This window comes from Acinonyx jubatus, chromosome D4 (genome assembly GCF_027475565.1).
Source record: "Acinonyx jubatus isolate Ajub_Pintada_27869175 chromosome D4, VMU_Ajub_asm_v1.0, whole genome shotgun sequence".
Classification (NCBI taxonomy): domain Eukaryota; kingdom Metazoa; phylum Chordata; class Mammalia; order Carnivora; family Felidae; genus Acinonyx; species Acinonyx jubatus.
The window spans coordinates 18040147-18058883 of record NC_069391.1 but is presented as its reverse complement, the minus strand read 5'-3'; the positions used below and the strand labels follow the sequence as shown (position 1 = coordinate 18058883).

The window sequence follows — 18737 nt, the reverse complement described above, 5'->3', positions numbered from 1 at the left end:
CGATCTGGCAGAGGCAGCACTCATTACTGATGAGAAGCTTGGGCTCTGGAACCAGCCAGTATGAATTTAAATCCTGGCTCTGTTACTGACTAGTGCATGACTTTAGGCAAATTTCTTAACTTCTCTGGCCTTTGGTTATCTCATGTATAAAATGGGGATCATAAAATTCTGTCCTCACTGAGTTACTGAGAGGACTGGTCCAGGTAATTTATATAAAGCATTTAGAACAGCATCTGGCATATCAACAGCACTCTTTCACAGCCATCCGTATCACTAATTCTTCTTTGTTTCTTCCTCTGAAGTATGAACATGGATACTACTAGAAAGGAAGAGGCAAAGGTCTTGCCTGAAGAAGACATATCCACGCTAGGAAATGAAAAAGGATAGTGGGAAATGATGGGAGGTTGTCCAATAAAATATCAGGAACTCAGTTTGCCTAGCTGAAAATGGTATAATCCTTGCCTCTAGGGTCAGCACATTTTATGGTGCCAATGCACTCCTAAGACACCTCTAGGGGACTCCCTTTGGCCTGCACTGGTTAGCTGGATTTGGACAAGGTTACTGGGGTTCCTGGAAAAAAGTATAATTCTAAGCCAGTGTATTATTTAAAAATTCACAGACTTAAAGCAAAAACAAACAAATAAAAAACTCCAGGGATTACCTCTGTGTTTGTTTTTTTTTTTTTTAAGATGCTTTGCTTGATTTAATATCCATCTAGAAGCCAGCGAAATTGCTGTTTGTTTATTCTGTAGCTTCTGAGTGTCTTCCTTGCCTGTGTCCGTTCTCTCCTCTCCGTCACAGGCCATAGGTATGGTTAATAAATATCCATCTATGTCTTAAGCTATGACACATGTGAAGGAGAGAGTTCTGGGGGGCAGGCCTGTGATAAGGATGAGAGGGCCAGATACAGTCCTGGGAGTCAGGCAGGGAGCTAACCCAAGCACCGCCCTCTGCACAAGTCAGACCGCCCCCTGGCCTTCCTTGCTTGTTTGAATCTGTGTTTCCCAGAAAGAAATAGTAACTTCTCCTTTTTCTGGCAGGGGTGCCTGATGAAACTCCCTGAAAACAGGGCCTCTCCCTCCCCTTCACGCTGGCCTCACACATGCTAATGCAAATGAGTCCTGACCCAGCCAGGGGTCTGCGGGAAAGCTGCCAGGAGCTTTAGAACAAACATGAAAAGAATGTTATTTCATTTCTGGCATCCTGGGGAAAGAGGGACCCAGAGAGGGAAGTTGGGCAGTTAGGGGGTGGAGGCAGAGGGACAATGAATATGAATGCTTACTGCAATAAGACTGAAGCAAAAGGAAAGGATGAGAGGAAATTAATATAAATGTCTCTCAAGTGCCAAGAATTGACATATAGAATATTTTTTTTTTAATTTGACAGATATGTTTTGAAGTAGAATTTATTACTCCCATTTTCTGGATGCAGAAAGAGGCTTGGTCTCAAAAGCTAGACATAGTTTTTTCAAAGGCTACCAGACTATGAAAGGGTAGAGTCAAGATTTAAACCTAGAATTTAAAGTTTTGAATTCCGTGCTGTATCTTCTCAGCGAGGCTGGCTTGTTGGCTGTTCTTTGATAGATTTCCAAAGAACACTGTGAGTACAACAAGCCCACATCCTACCTATACCTCTCTTTATCCACTTCTTCCTCTCATCTCTTTCTGCCACAATTCTAACTCCGGATTCCTCACCTCTTACCAGGACTCCTACAACAGCTCTCTAAGTCTCCCAAATCTAACCCACACTCCATAGAGATCATTCTAAAGCCCAAATGTGGCCTTCTCACTGCTGCTCAGAACCAATCATTGGTTCCTTCATCTGCATTACGAGGCCTTCCAAGTTCTGGCTCTCCAACCTCATACAGTACAAATCTCAGCCATCCTGAATCTTCTGCTCTTCCCTTATGTGCCCCTTCAATTTCCCCCTTCTTGTCTTTATTTTGGCTATTCCCTCTGCCTCAGATGCCTTAACTTTCCTAATTCTAAATGGCCAATGCTATCCATTCTTTCAGACTCAACTCAAATGCGCGTCCCCCGAGGTACACTGGCTGTTAGAGATCACAGCCTCCTCTGAATTTTCTTGCCTTTAGTAAGGGTAAATCACCCTCCACCCCAGAGTAATTATCTGCTTACAAATTTGTCTCCAACACTGGACACAGCTCTTTCAATCTGAGCCATAAGAGTTCCAATTTTAGTCACTCTACTGCCTATAAGAGGAATGCATAAGAACATACAAGTGTAGACTCTGGAGCCAGGCATCTTGTATTAGACTCATGGCTCTGCCATTTACCAACTAGGTGACCTTGAACAAGACACTTAGCCTTACAGTGTTAGCTTTCTTATATATAAAACAAGGATACTATAGTACCTGCCTCAGAGGGTACCATATTGTGAAGGATCGAAGAGTTAGTGTGGCAGGTAGTCAGAACTTGATAACTGGTTGATGAAGACAGTGACTAGGAGGCAGGGGCCATGTGACTGCTATGATACTGGCTAATAGCCATAGATGTTTATATGAAGTATGGACTCCAGCCATTCAACCTGTAGTACCTATTACTGACCTTTGGTGTTGGCTGAATTGAGTACCTACCAAATGTTAGGCCATATGGTAGGGACTCACAGAGTGCTAAAGCACGGTTTCTAAAACATGTTCTACTCTTGTATCACTGACAATCTTAGTTCCCGATCATCATGAGAACAGTATTTGGGATGGGTTCAAGGAACAGTAGAAGAAAAAAAGAAAAAGGGAAGGCATCTCTTGTTATGTCAGATATTTGATGAAAATGATCCCCAATTTTGTCACATCTTATGTCCAAAGGGCTCCTGGAAGTGGCTCAGAGAGAACAGAAAAATGTGAGCAACTTCACAGCAGGCAGGACAATTGGCTGATCACGGGTCCCCTTTATGGTCATCCTTGAGGAAGACCTACTAAAGAAACGTCTTGTGTGTACTTGGTATGTGCTTGGTATGTCTTGTGTGCTGAACATCTACAGCTGGGAGCTTGGCATGTATTAACCATTCTATACTTGCTTTACCATGAAACTAATGTAGGAAGTAGCAACACTCTCACCTTGCAGATGTGGAAATTGAGAGCCAGGAAAAATAAGTATCTTGTACAGCCAGAAACTATCTGATATTTGAACTCACCCTAGGGCAATCTGACTCCAAACCCCATGCCCCTAGCCTCTCATACACTCAATATGATCGGGGTACACATGTGCTTGGATCCAGGACAAGAAAGCAGCAGGTGGCCTGTATGGTCTGTATGGGAGTTAAGAGCCCTCATCCAGCCCAGCTCTGACACTGATTCTCTAAGTGACAGAGGGCAGGTTCATGCCCTCCCTGAACTTCAGTTTCTCCCATAAAGAGAGAAGGTTCAGGTCAATGATTTCCGAGGCCTCAAGCTCTATTATGCTGTATTTCAAGTGTGAAAGCATCACGGGGTTGTTGGTAAATGGGAGAGTCTGTCCTTGAGGGAAAGGAGAACAGAATAGAAAGGAAAATGTCAAGAATCTGGATTCTGTCTTGCTTCTGAATTTCCATGCATCATTCATGATGATCCCCTGTGGTCTGCTAATACCTTTTCAGTGATGACCCTCAAGACTGCTCACAGCAACAGCCTCCATAGATGGAGGTGGGAGCGAGGGGGCAGGTGGCCACTTAGCATGAAGTGATGGACCCACAGCCAAGTTAACAGGAGCAGGGACAAGTTAGGAAGCCTGGCCTCTAGCCTGAGTCCATTCCTACCTCTAGGAGTTCTTCAAGCCTTAGAAATCAGAGAAGGAAGGGACTTCTCCATTCAATCCCTTCATTGTAACAAGAAAGAAACTGAAGTTCAGAAAGAGGAAGCTCTTTGCCTACGGTCTCTCGTGGATGGGCAGCAAAGCTGGGCACAGAACCCAGAGTGGCTTGTGACCCCATCCCAGGAATCTCTCACCATGCTGAGCTGTCTCTGTGCTTCCCCTGCAACAAGGCAACCCTAAGGTAGAAGGTCGGGGTCAAGACTCATTGGAAAGAACACTGCATCAGGTGTTGGGACCACTATATGTTAATCCTTGCTCTGCTCTGAATGAGAAGCCTATGGGTCATCTCTCAGGGCCTCAGCTTCCACATGTATACACTGGAAGAGCTGACCTAGATTAGTAATTCCTGAATTAACCTGCAGGCTAATTGTAACTTACAAAATTGGTCTATGTGACCAATTTTAAATTGGTTGCCAGCAAGTACTAATTAAGAGATTTCACTTAAACCCCTAGATTTATGGCTTGGAATATTTTTCAACACTGGGTCTATACTCTCACATAGTAATAATCAGCTGGAGCTGAGTATTCTCTACTCCATTTATAGTTTACCATGGTCCCCACTGTTTCCTATCATAACCATCTGGCCATTGTTGACCCATTGACGTCACTTGCAAGTTCCTCCTTATAAAGCCCAGCTGAGAGTTCACCATGTCTCCCTTAGCCCCCTGCTACCCTGCACATAGGGCTTTCACTGTCCTCTGAGATTACCACCCCACTGATGGCCAGCATCAGAATGTTTTCTGATAGTGACCTAGCAAAACTCCAACCTCTGCCTGTCTTTCCACGTAGTAGATACCAGTAACTACACTGGATTTAGGGACCAATCTAATCCGGTGTAATCTCATCTTGATCCTTAACTCATTACATTTACAAAGATTTTATTTCCCAAATAAGGGCATAATCTGAGGTTTGGGGTAGATACGGACTTTGGTGTGGGGGGGGGGGGCGGGTGTCATCACTATTTAATGCAGTACAACCCCTCCAATTACTTCCTCAGGAAGATTTTGCAGTTTATTTGCAAAGGGGGCCTGCAGTAGGCCTGGCTGGGTTTGTGGCCCTTCCCCAGAGTTCTCACAGCCCCTGGGCTTTCCCATCAGAACACGAAGCCAAGCACCATGGACCTGTCTGGTCTCTTCTGCTTCCCCACCATAACTGTGAGCTCTGTGAGAGCAGAGACCTTGCTTGGCTTGCTTAGTTCTGCATCCCAAGTACCCAGCTTAGGGTGAGGCTCACTGTAGATGCCCCACAAATATGTCCTTTTCCAGAGCACTCTGCACTGCAGTCAGTTAGTAAGGATAAGAAAAGCTTTCCTTGGATGTTCCCAGAACTGAGCTGAGCCCATGTTGCTCCATTCCGACCCAGCATATGCCCTTCTCAGGGCACCACTCACTGGATCCCCAAATGTATGAGGACCCCACCCTTCCCCTTTACCTATGCCAAGTGGCTTCCCTAATAATCAAGTCAACCCAGCTCCTTCCACACCATGCTCAGAGTAGTCTCCACAAAACACAGGTTTAAATATAACCTGCCCCTCCTCAAGCTTTTCTTTGCTCCCCATTGCCTGCAGGATAAAGTCCAGCTTCTCTGCCCAGCATTCAAGGCCTACCTTTCCAGCATGGCCTCAGCCCTCACCCATCCACTATCCATGAGTTCACAAGAGCAGCCTGTGCCCTGTCCCTCCAGAACTCTGGCCAGTGTCCCATTCCTGGATGAAATCTTGATGCAGTTTGAGGAAAGAAACAGCCTGCCTGAGAGTCCCCAGCAGGTTTTAGGAGCCTCACTGTCTGTCAGCTGAAAAACAGCTTTATTTTTCCTCTACGAGTCTCTCTTGGCTTGAGACACATGGCTGTATATGCCTCTGGCTTAGGACAGCTCTTCCCCTCTCTGGGGCCCCAACTGTGCACTTTGGAGAGGTCAGCATGACCTGATGCTAGAGGGAATTGAGTCTTGAGTCGCAAGGCTATCTCTCTCCCTACCCACAACCCTGTCTCCCAACCAACTGGACAAGGTGCCACAACCTGGGAGAGTTCACATTCCATTCAGGTTTGGGGGCATCAGAAGCCCCCGGCCTCTGGTTAGCTCTGGGACCCTTGGCCACAACTTGGCTGTTTGCTCCAGAGTTACACAGTAGACCCAGGCCCTTGTACTTAGGGTGGGTGCCGTGGGGAATGCACAGAAGGATGAAAGAATAGAGATCTTGGGATTGGGACAGAGACTGAGAAGTGGTAAGTAAAGAAGAAAGAGACAAGACATGCATATGCAGAGACGGCAAATAGAAGAGAAGGACACACAGACAAAAATAATAGATGGGAAGTCAGAGTGATGCCAAGACAGGGAGAGAACAAGAAAGTGAGAGGGGAAAAAAAGGGAGGGAAAACAAGAGTCAAGCAATAAAGAAATGGACAAAGGGGAAAGGAAAGAAGAGATGTTTGAAAAGAGGGAGGGGACACAGGGAGAGAAGGAGGGAGGGAGGGAGATGGAAGAAAGGAAAGGGAGGGAGGGGGAAGAAAGGGAGAAAAGGCAGGGAGAGGGAGAAAGGAAGTGGGAGGGAGGAAGGAGAGGGAAGGGAGGGAAGGGGGAGAAAAGGCAGAGAAAAAGAGGGAGAAGGTAAATGGCAGGAGGAAGGAAGGAAAGGGGGAAGGGAAGGAGGGAAGGAGAGAGGAAGGGAAGGGAGGAAAGAGGAAGGGAAGGGAAGGGAGGAGAGAGGAAGGGAAGGGAGGAGAGAGGGAAGGAAGGAAGGAGGAAAAGTGGGAGAAAAGGCAGAGAAAGAGAAAGAAAAGGAGAAGGGAAGTGGTGGGGGGAGGGAGAGAAGGAGACTGAAGAGAAGAAGAAAGGGCTGAGGAAGTTTCACACTGGGAAGAAAAAGTCAGTATGGAGTGGGGCAAGAATTGTCAGGCCTGTCTTGGCTTCTTTCCCTGGTGTTTCCTGGATCAACCCTGGGCCTCAGCCTCCGTTCACACTGGTCCAGAGGCTGTGGCCCAGGGCCCTGGTCAGCATGGAAGGCTTCTTCAGAGCCTATCTCTTTTCTCCCAAATGCTGAAAGTCCCCTCAGAAGTTGGGCCCTGTCACGCTGGGGACTTGGCTCCAGAGGCCCACTAAACAGATGGGTTCACTGAAACTGAAAGGTGGGAGAAGTATGGGGCCTGAAGCTGAATGAAGCTCTTTCGCCTGGACTCGAACTCTCCCCTCTCCAATCAACAGGGGCTTGAGTCCCTCTCCTCTCCTCCATTCTCTCTTGAGGTGCACAGCCTGCAAATTCATGAACTGGTCCTTTGGGTTGGCCTCATTCAATCCCTCTCCTATAAGTGAAGAACCGGAGGCCTCCAGAGGGGAAAATCCTTGCCACGGCCCCAGCTGCTTCGAGCCAGAAGCAAGATGACCCTCAGGTCTCTCGCCTCCCATCATCTGGGCAAGCACTTTTGGAAGCCAGCCTTAGAGGGCTCCTGATGACTTTCATGCTGTTTCCAGTAAAGTCTGTGCTGATTCTTGGCACGAAGAGAGGAAATGAAGAGGGTAGGGTAGGAATGTAAATAAAGGGGAACTTTGGGATTTCATCTAATATATAATTATAGTATCCATGGCGGTGGCCTTGGCTGATTTTCTGATGTACTGCCCAGGCTGTGCCCAGGCAGAGGTGGTGTCTGGGGGTGAAGGGGGCCCAGAAATGCTCCATCCAAGGCTCCAGTCCCCCTGGGCTTTTGGAAAAGCATCTCTGGGCCAAAAAGCGTGGACTTGTTTGCAGAAACACATGGCAATCTGGAGACACTGAGAAACAACTCAGCACATGAGAGATGGAGATCCTGGGTGTCACAAAAATGGCATTGGGAGTACGTTGCTAGGAAAAGCAGAGGTCTTCGTACTGACTCTGAGCTCAGCCGTTGGCATGGCAGGGCCAGGAGTGCAGGAGGAAGTATGGAATTGAGTGGTAGTGGACAGGTATCTCTTGGTGTCAAGACTGAGAAATCTATTTTCCATACTGTTTCCAACTCATCTGGGCCCACGTGGCTCTTTGCACAAAAGACCCCTCTAAACATATTCTACCCCCTGACCCTCACCATCTCTACACTGTATCATTCTTCTTGTCATCCAATGTGGTATTTTGAGTTCAGGCTCTGGAAATAAATTAGCTGAGTTCAAAGCCTGACTTCTCCTCTTACTAGCTTTGAGGTTTTGGTCACGTTATCTAAACTCTCTGTGCCTTAGCAGGCTAATCTGTTGGATAAGAAGAATAGTAATGGCCATAGAGAGTAGGTTTGAGGATTAAATTAGATAAGGTAGGTAGGTAGGTAGGTAGCCAGGCAGACAGACAAATCTCCAGGTAGATATAGAGATACAGAGATTTGGTACTAGACCGCAGCCCGGCACACGGTGGGGGTCATCTAAATATTTGGTACGAAAGGGAGTTAGAGGTTGTGAATGCGTGAAGGGGAAAAGTCAGTGTCTCCAGATTGATGCACCGACTGGGAAATTTCTTCAAATCGTTCAACAACTATTTACTGGATTCTTTACTGGTGTCAGTCACTGTTCTAGGTACCGGGGGTATGGGATAAAAAGGCAGACACAGATGCTGCTCTATGCAGCTGACAGGTGAGAAAAGACAGACAACAAACAAGCGACCAGATACCAAGTCATTACAGCTTTAGTGAGTAGCATGGCTTTGTGTGTCTCTATGTGTGGCAGGCAGGATTTACTGCAGATAATGTGGTCAAGGAAGGCCTTTTTCGGGAGACGAAGTGACACGTAATTCAACACGTAAAGGAGAACAAGGAGCCATCATGGGAACAAGGACGGGCAAATCCCGGAGAAGTCCATCCTGGGGAAAGGGAAGAAGCAGAGGCCTTGAGGAAGGAAAAAAGACTACATCCTAGCAGGAGTGCGTGGGGATGATGAGTAAAGGGCCAGTGTCCGGGATAAAGACTTACTTTGCTCTCGCACTGGAATGCCGTGAACAGGAAGGTGTCAAAGTGGCAACCCCAGGCCGGATTGCTCGGGTGAAGACTGCTACCCCAGAGAGTACCGGCCAGGCTCCTCCACCTCCAGTCAAGCACGGACAGTGAGCTAGACACATCTTGTGCTCTTTACATGTTTCAGTCCATCAAATCCTCACGATCCTATGCAAAGGGTCCTATCATGATTCCATTTTACAGGTGAAAAATTGTAACTCAGGGAGGTTAAGAGATTTGCCCAAGGCCACCTACCCACCTGAGGGGAGGGGTTGGAGTGGAGGCGAAGACTTCCTTCTGTCTGATCTAATTTTAAGGCCTAATTTTCAACTGTGTATGTGAGGTGGTGGGTGGGAAGGGGCAAGTGGATTCGCGACGTCTCTACTGCCTTCCCCGCTGCTGACCTCTGACGACGGAGTCATCAAGAAAGCCTGACATGAGCACATGATGACCTTGTGAAAAATTCAAAGCGCTTCCTCATCTACGACTCATTTTAATCTTTGTGACCACATGGGGAGGTAGAACTAATTATCTCCACTTTCTGGATCAATCAGCTCCATTTCACAGATGAGAAAGATGAGTGTGAAGCACCTTCTCTGGGGGTCTGCAGGCCGCAGGCTGGGTCCATCCCCAGCATGCTTCCCATGACAAACAGGGCTGCCGTTAGTGCGAAGGCCCTCTTGCACTCATATTCTGACAGGTCCATTTGTGTGATGCACAAGGACAGGGATAGCACATGGGGCGAGGGCAGAGGAGGGTGGGTGTTAGAGGCAGCCTGGGTACAAATGTCAGCTCTCTTTCTCCTTGTCATGTAATTTTGGGCAAAATGTTTACCCCTTTAAGCTCCAGTTTTCCCACCAATGAAACAGGAGGTGATGACGATGATGATGGTGATACCAGATCCACAGGATTATGGCAAGGATTAAACGAGATAGCACACCCAACATCATCCTTAGCATGGTTCCTGGCACACAGGGAGTGCTCAGTCAACTATTACTCTCCTCGCTACTGCTATTATCCAGGAAGTACCAGAGGCACTGAGAATCAGGACTTTGGTGTACTCTTAATCCCCACCTCAGAGGTGAGCAATTCTCATAGCACAGAGTTTAACCTTTCCATTTCACAGATGAGAACATCAAGGCAGAGGCGGAAGAACTGGCTCTGGGTCTCACTGGGAGCAAGTGTGGGAACTGCTGTCTGACTCCTGACCTCAGGCTTTTTCTTCACAATGCTTTCCCTTCTCTAGGGCCCTGGTTTTCCTTTTACTCCTCTCCTCCAACTCCACCCATCCCTGCTAAGAAGGAACCCCTCTCCTCCCCCAAGCCTCTGGCCCCACCATGGATGTTGGCATGTGGTTGCAGTACCCAGGCTCCCTTGGCATTCTTTTCAGAGAGCTGAGGCCAGGGAGGTGAAGGACAGGCCTGGGGCAAGCCTCTGAATGTATGGGAATGAGCCCCCCTCCCCGGGAATTGGGCCTGGCTGCCACTGCATGTTTGCTCAGGACCCTTTGGCAGTCATCCATGGTTTGAGAAAGGCAAAGCAGCCAAGACAAGACAGAGGCTAATTACCTTGGGTAATAGGAAATTGAGGAGCGGTGACAAGAAGGGTATCTAGGCCTCTAGCCAGGCAAGGGCAGGGAAGACCATGGATGCCTAGCCCGGCCTGACCCATCCACTGTGAGTGGAGATTCCTTCTCAGGGTCACTCTCCAGTTCCAACAACCCAAGGGTGCAGGAGTTGGCCACACTGTCAGACCTTCTGGGGACCCTCTCCTCTGCTTCTCTCTGTTTGTTTTCATTCAAAAGCAAAACAAATGAAACAAACAAGGAAATTCAATTTAGACAGGGCCCAAATGCTGAGGTTTCTGTTTTGCTACACCAGGGTGAGCTTAGGACAGAGAATCAGCCTTGACTTTCCCTCCCCCAATTGGTCTCAACCAAGTGGTGCTTTGTAAAACTACATGGATAAAGGGGCTGCAAAAGTAATTTGCCTTCCTTGGTGGACTGAAGAGAGGGAGTAGAGATTCAGAGAGAGAGAGAGAGAGAAAGACAGAATGAGAGAGACGGAGAGAGAGAGAGAGAGAGAGAGAGACGAAGAGAGAGGAACCCACACTCAAATAAGAAACAGGACAGAGAAACTGAGGTACACACACAACAACAGAAGAGAATAACAAAGAGAAAGGCAAAGTCAGAATGACTGGGAGAATGGCAGATAGACACAGACAGCAAGCTATGAAGAATAGACTTACACAGAGAATGAATGAAAGGCAGGAGAGATGAACAGAGACACAAGGAGGCACAGTGGGGTAAAAACAAGTGAGAGAGGCAGAAAAGCAGGAAGGGCAGGAGCCCAGGAGGAGAAGAAGGGAGAGAAAGAATGAGAAGAAATCTCGTGGCAAAAGTATGCATTCTCTGAACTCTCAAGCTGGGGTGGATCTAACACACCTTCACTTTGAAGGTGCCAGAACTGCAGAACAAGAAGGGGACATGAATGTTTAGCCCAAGGTCCCAGAGATGGAAGTGGTGGTAGTGAGGTGTGAATGCAGACTTCCTGCCTGAGAGACTGGCCCTCTCCACCTGAATCCTATTATATCTCTGGGGGGGGGTGGGATGGGGGATTTGGTGCCCTGTGCTTAATTAAAACTCAGGGGTGTGGGCTCATGCTCTCTTTTCATTCTATTTCATTCCCAAAGGATCCTGGGCCAGTAGCACCTCAACCTGCTCCATAGGAAATGGCTCTCCCTTGGTTGTCCTTGGAAGAGACACAGATACCAAGTGATGGAGTCAAGAAGAACAAAGCAGTAACTATATGCAAGGCATTCTGGTCAACCCCTGTCTGTGGAGTTTGTCACTTACTGCTCTTCCTTTTAACCCCGTGATATGAGAACAATTACCAGCTCCCTATTTCCAGAGGAAGACACTGTTGCATCGAGCAGTGAGAAATGACTTTCCCCAGGGCAGGTCATGAGTAGAGGGCAGAATCAGGATTTTCACCCAGTTTAGTCTGTCCCCAAAGCCCATGCTCTTCCTACTTCCATACACAGCCTTTTTGACCCAAGAGTAAGAAAACTGATTTTGGTAAGGAATGAGCAAGCAGAAAATAAGAAGCCCCAAGAACTGACAATGGAACTATTTTAAAACTCGCGACCGTGTTGGTCAGACTTCATGGAAGGAGAGTCACCAATAGGATGAGAGATGGGTCCAAACCACACCCTGGGATCCTTGTCGAAGCAGCCCAGATTCCACAGCCATTTAATAAAATCAGTTTTGAAAATAAAAGAAAGAAGTGTTCAGAGTTAGGATGACCAACTCATGACAAATACATTTCCAGGACAGAAGAAGAAAGGATGGTCCTACTTAAAGACATGGCAAGGGGGTCATGGGTGTTAAGCAGTAAGGGAAAGAAGAGGTGAGGGAAAACCACCATCATCTTGAAAGGATTCGACTGATTTGTCAGCTCTCAGGGTTAATTGCTTTTGGGGTTCCATAAGACATTTCATTGCTCTCTACATAACAGGCCTGTAGGATTCCAGACTGCCTAATGCCCAGACTCTACAATGTCACCCAGAGACAGGGTTACTACTTGTTTCTCACTGGATAGGAACCACCTTCCAGGGCTCTGGCCCTCTCTGCTAGATGTTATCCCAGTAGTTGGTGAATGGACGGGGAGGGGATTAAAATTAACCATTAGCCCAACAAGGACAACAAGAACAACAGTGATAACAGCTAACACTTCTTACGCTCTTACTGGGAACTCATCACCAAGTGGAGAGCTTTTGTGCACTAGCTTATCAAATCCACTTCAGGTCCCAGTGCATCAGACACTGTTATTATCTACATTTTCACAGAGGAGGACATGGAAGCTCAGAAGATTGACAGGCTCACTAGGTGTCACACAGCTGGTAAGTGCAGGGTAGAGATGTGAACCCAGATCTGTCTGCCTCCAGTCTATGTGCTTAATGAGGGACAAAGGGACCAGAAGCCAGTCATCATGAAATCTTTCAAAAATGTTACTTTCTTCACATAATCAGTTTTCAGAGTTGGAAAAGGCTTCAGAGCTCTTAATCTAGTCACATACATTTAATAGATGCGGTGGTCCTGGACACCCAGAGGTTGGTGTCAGCACTTATTGATTAAGAGGCAGTGGAGTCATGCTCTCAAGATCTGGATCCCAGGTCAGCACTTAAGGCTTGAGGCAAATGCTACTTCCTCTGGCAGGTTTGCCAAGATGTCCCACCAGAAGAGATTTGATAGCCTGTTGTATTTTGGGGATTCCATTTCCAGAGCTCTCACTGTCCCCAATTGATTTTGCTATTCTGTACAAAGTAAAACTTGGATCCCAACATCTACAAGATAGTCAGTGGCAGAGCCAGGGTCAGAGGCCCAATCTCTAGCTTATAGGGATATTCCTGAGTTTGGTGCATGAATGTGTTGGGTGTTACCAATGAGCCTGATTATGTTGGATATTCTAAGGTATGCCATGGTCTTTAGAAAAGTCATGGCCTTCCAGAGGAAGTGGGGATGGGATATGGTTTGGAGGTGAAAGAGATTCACATTGTGAAGGGGTTAATACTTACTGAGCACATACATACTGTGCTGAGGTGTTTTTTGTTTAATTCTCATGTGCCTCTGCAAACTAGGTTTTATTATTACTGTTGTACTGAGGCTTATAGAGGTAAAGGATGACATAACTAAAAATGTCAAAGCCAGATCGGAATTCACGGTCTGTGGCCTTTCATACCACCATTAAGTTCTAAGTTATTTGAGAATAGAACCCTTGTCGTAGTCACATTCATACCTGCATTTCTTAGCTCAGTACCAAGTCATAGGAACTCTTCAGAAAATGTCTGCTGAATAAGTAAATGAGTTATGAGTGAATGAATGAATACATAAAAATGGAATGAATGAAAGAAGTGATGAATAAATAAGTGAATGAATGATGGAGTATAAGAGAGGAAGAACAGATATATGGATGAATGAGATAGATGGAGAAAGGGAAGAAGGGGGAGAGAAAGGGATGGAAGGAGGGATGGATTAATAATTGGGTAAAGGATGGATAAATGAATGGATCACTGAGTAAATAAAAGAAAAACATAACTGAGTTCAATAATTTGTGGATAATGCCCTCCTTGTTAATAACTTCAGCTTTCTAGGCTAAGGGAGGTGCCCTATAGTTTTGTAACTAGGGTACATGAAGAAAGCTTGTCTCTAGAACTCTATATTATAGCTTTTGATGGATGCATCTCAATGTGGCAAATGCTCACTGAGGGGAGAACAAAAGAAAAACAAGCCCCTTTTCTAAGATTAACAGATGAGCCTCAGAATGACTTCCTTTTGTATCACTAGAAGTTTGGATGCAGTAACTCTAATATATTTTGTGAAGGAATGATAATGGCACTATTTCTAAGGAGGGGGAAGCTGAATCTAATAAAACTAACAACAACAAATATATATATACATACATACATATACATACATACATACATATATATATGTCATATATATATGCTGCATGCATACATACTTCAGATATACGAATCTAAGTATTTTTTCAGAGGGGATATCATGGAATTGAGAAAAGAATGCCAGGCAGGGACTCCTATCCCAGCCCTCCTTGCTAACTCACCACTTTTCCTCTCTGGGCTGCAGATTATTCATCACTAGAAGAAATGCTCTTGTGTTTCTGGCCTCCCTGGGCCCTCCAGCACTAACCCTGTGTGATTCTGTGGCCTATTGTGGCCACACTTCTCCAATGGATACTTCCAAACCTTAGCATCTGAAGGTGCACATACAGGCTGTCTATAAAACGCTTGGCTGCCTGGACAGATTACTCATGCCTTGCCTCCCAGACTTGAAATCATCTTGTTTCACATCCCCCACGCACCCAGCACATCTTACTTGTAGAGACCGTCGGGCTCCAGACACTTGAAGATGACGGAGTAGATACTGACTTCAGGGACCTCTCCATGGCTTCGACCAGCTGCTACACAAGATGTGCCCAGGCCGGAGAGTAAGTCATCGGCAAAACTCAGGAATTCTCCTGGAGGGAGACAAAGAAAGATGAGCTCCCCAGCTCAGGCCTTGGTGAGCAGACATCCTTGCTGCTGTCCAAACCCAAGAAATGTCTGGATACCATTATCAGGGGGATTAGTGGGCAAAGCAAGCATAGCATATGAATGACACAGAATAGTATCTAGCCTTAATGTCTCTTTGTTTAAATTTATGCGTGAATTTTCCCAACTGTAAAGTGGGCATACTAATATCTGCCTTTATAAAATTGTAGGAAGGCTCAAATGAGGTAAATTATTGTGCAATAAAAATATACGAAAAGGCAAAAGGTGCATCGTGCTTTCTGTCCAGACTAACTATTATGGTCTTATTGCTGCCATTAACTTCCTCTTAACTACTTGAGCAAGACCTTCCTTCCGGAAACTGCATTCTCCTTGCTGGTGTAACAAAGGAGTTGGACCAAGGATGTAAGATAGGTTTCCTATTACATGGTCACTCTTATGCATGAAGTGGAGTCATGAAGTATCCTGGTTCTGGATTCTGGATTCATGAAGCGGCTCATGGATTCAGGAAGTGTTATGTTGGTTCTGGATTCGTGAAGTGTTATGTTGAGATGGACAGAAACCTGGTCCAACTAAGGGGGGAAAAGTTCCATGCCTGATAAGTGATGGCCATGGGACAGGAAGGGACAGTGGAAGAACAGGAGCCTCGAACTCCATGATTTCTAAAAATCAATCTAGACACTGGATTTTAGGAAGCAGCTGAAGTTTAGTAGAAATAGACCTAACTAAAAGGAATAACTGGACATTTAAAATCTCAGGCTCTACTTTTAGCTCTGTTAAGAATTTGCTGGATCGCTTTGGGCAACCAAATTCCCATCTCTGTGCCTTAGTTTTGTCTTCTGTAGAGTGAAAGTGGTAGGATCACTATTAGAGCTTTTGAAAAAAGAAAATAAAAACATGGATGTGCACAAAGATTAAGATATATGGATAAACGTTACAGTACCATTTAAACCAGGATGAATTTAGAAACAACTAAACGTTCAATGATATAGAAATAGCAGTATCATTTATAGTTCAGTGATGCAACGGAACATTTTATAGCCATTAAAAACAAGATTGTGGAAACATATGAAGTTATATGAAAAGATATTAAGTTAAAAGACAGGTTACACTATTACAGAATAATCTAATTTTTGGTGGAAATTTTACATGTTTATCTATTTAAAAAGAGAAGGAAGAAATTACCAAAAAAATGTACAATAGTGGCTTCGTCTGGCAAGTGAGATCATGGGTATTTTTCTCTCTTATTTTTGCTTATCTCTGTTTTTTTTTTTTTTTAATCATCGATAATGGACATGTATTACTTTTGTAACAAAGAAAAAATCAATAAAAAATTACTTAAAAATAGATAAAATAAATGAACCAGGCTAAATGGCCTCTTAAAGTTCCCTTCCAATTCTAAAATTGGATGATTTAGGAGCAAAACAAACACGTGGATTATTTTATACCACACAGTATGGAATGATTTGAAGCGTCCTTACCATTCATTCCTTCTCCTTCTTGTCTAATATGGAATGCCTCACACTCTCTTCTCATTTATTCTTAATAATGACAAGAGGAAGAAGTCCATTCGACTAAATCCTCTCCACTTGATGTTAAGGACAATCAAATATATTGGAACCAACATGGAACAGTAATAATATTGGCCAAGTGCCTGAGAAGGCTGTGACCCAAGGAGGCCACAGAGCTCTTCTCTACCACGGAACTGGTAAAGCCAAATATATAGATCACAGCCTGCTGGTGTTTCAAAGAAAAGTTTCATTCTTCACTCACAGGTGAATGATGTAACACTTGTCTGACTGAACTGTCTGGAAAGCCCTAGGATTTCAGGTAAACAACCGTTCGATAACGTACTTGTCCGTAGGGTCCAATAGAGCAGATCTGATTGTAGTGTTCTTTGTTTTCTACTTTTTTACAAAGACATCTACAGTTCATAGACTTGATACGTAGGTGCCAGAGGGAAGCATGTGAACCAGGCTGATGTCAGCAACATGCAAGTTCACCTGCTATTGTCAGACAGGCTTGGGACTGAATTCTACCTCCACCATTTATTGCAAGTCTCCTAACCTCTGAAAGTCTCAGTTTTCCCTTCTGTAATACGGGATCAGTAACTGTTACTGAGTTTGGAGTCCAGAATGAAAGAATCTAAGAAGAGATTCTTAGACCGGCAGTCATCTAGAACCAGCAGTTGGAAACCGAAAAGGTAAATGAAAGCTTTATTCATCAAGGATGTTGGCATCCTCTATTTCTTTCACAGGCCTCTAATGTCAGCTTCTTCCACAGTAAAATCATAAACAGACAATGTCTCTCTTCCAATACCTACCAAAGCAGAGCAACATATACGGTGAAAAATGAAGAAAAGGGGGAAAAACATAGAATTACTCACTGGAGTAAGGGCTTTGTCTCTCGTGGTTTCTTAGGATTTTAAGTTTGGCAACTTACATTTGTTTTCTCTGAGCTTGGATCCACGTCTGTCTGCTTCTCAATTTGTTTCTAGATAGCCATTGAAAGAGTTGGCCCCTCATGAGGGAATTCAGGATTTCTGTGGCCAGTATTAATGGTCTTCAAGCCAAAATATGGCTGACATTCATTCACAAATGGGCATAGCTTTCCAGATGTTTCAATGCATTTCAGAACAATTGGACCCTGGATAAAAGCTTTATAACATGCCTGACAGGTCAGTAAGACAGGCACACAGCTCTAAGGTTTAAGATTTAGTTCGAAGGAAGAAACCGGATAGCATGGAACACATAACTAGTCATATGGAGGACAGTATAAGGGCATACAGCACCCAGTTGTATTCGGGACTGCATAGACATGATGACCTTTGCATGGAAAGTGTCAAAAGGAAAGGAAATGACACAGTGCCAACTCTTCTTTGTTTCATTTAATCATCACAGCATCCAATCCTAAGGAGTTAAATGTTAGCATCTCTGTTGTAAAGCTGGGATTAAGCTCACAAATTTCAGGAGGGACAGAGCTGAGATTTGAACCTGTATCCTCCTAACTGGAAAGCCATACTATTTCTTTTATACTATGCTGCCTCCTAGAGAAAGTTTAAAAACAACAGTGTTCGAAAGTGAGGTTTTCAATTCTGTTCAGTTTGCAATTGAAGCGTGTCACTCTCTTAGCTTGGGGAGTGAAACAATGAAAGAAATATTTCCTGACCTACAGTTTGTAGTGTGACAAGAGGAAGGGTTCTGAAAGACAAGAACAGACCGACAGAGTAAGTTGTAAGATCGCTTTTCTTGGCACTGTCTTTCAGAAGGTTTAAATGTAATTTCGATGGAGACAGGTGAATGAGGGGATCCTTCACTTCCTCACCTGTTGGAAGGGGTCCTAAGGAAGATCTTCTCTGTGCACAAATGCAAATCAGTGCAGTTCAACACATGCACTGGGGCTCCACAATACCCCAAGTCTGGCAATGGGACAATCAAATGAACAATACTACAGGACAGTGGTTAAGAGGCTGGGCTCTGAATTTACACTGCTTAAGGTTAAATCCTGGTTCACCCCCACTTATGGCTTGCTTCAGGCAGGTTCTTTGATTCCCTCCATCTATCTCCTCATATGTAAAACAGATAGAATCATAGTATCTAATGTACAATGTTGTGAATATCATATAAAATATTGCATCTATTGCTTACAAATCAATTAGCACTGTGTCTGACATACAATAAGGGTTCAAAGATATGTTAACTATTGTGTTAATTATCGTTTTCGATTACACTGTCATCATATCAGAGGAGAGAAGATAAGGGCCCTTAGAACTTTTTTTTTTTTTTTGGTCCAATCTTTTATCCTGTCCTTTTCCAGGTGACAATTGAGGCTTAGAGAAGGAAAGTATCATGTCCATGGCCATACGCAAAGTGGGAGGTCCGCTTGGAACAAACATTTCATCTCTTGGCCCTTACAGCCTG

At 44.9% G+C, this 18737-nt stretch overlaps 1 protein-coding gene across 4 annotated transcripts in view; it reads right to left on the bottom strand.

The window, feature by feature from the left end:
• ASTN2 (astrotactin 2) overlaps positions 1 to 18737 on the bottom strand; it is an 873140-nt gene that overhangs the window by 39154 nt on the left and 815249 nt on the right. For all 4 annotated transcript variants that reach the window (XM_027034940.2, XM_027034941.2, XM_027034944.2 and 1 more), the window contains one exon: positions 14645 to 14786. In XM_027034940.2, coding sequence (XP_026890741.1) covers positions 14645 to 14786 — 142 coding nt within the window. The remainder of the gene's footprint in view (positions 1 to 14644; positions 14787 to 18737) is intronic.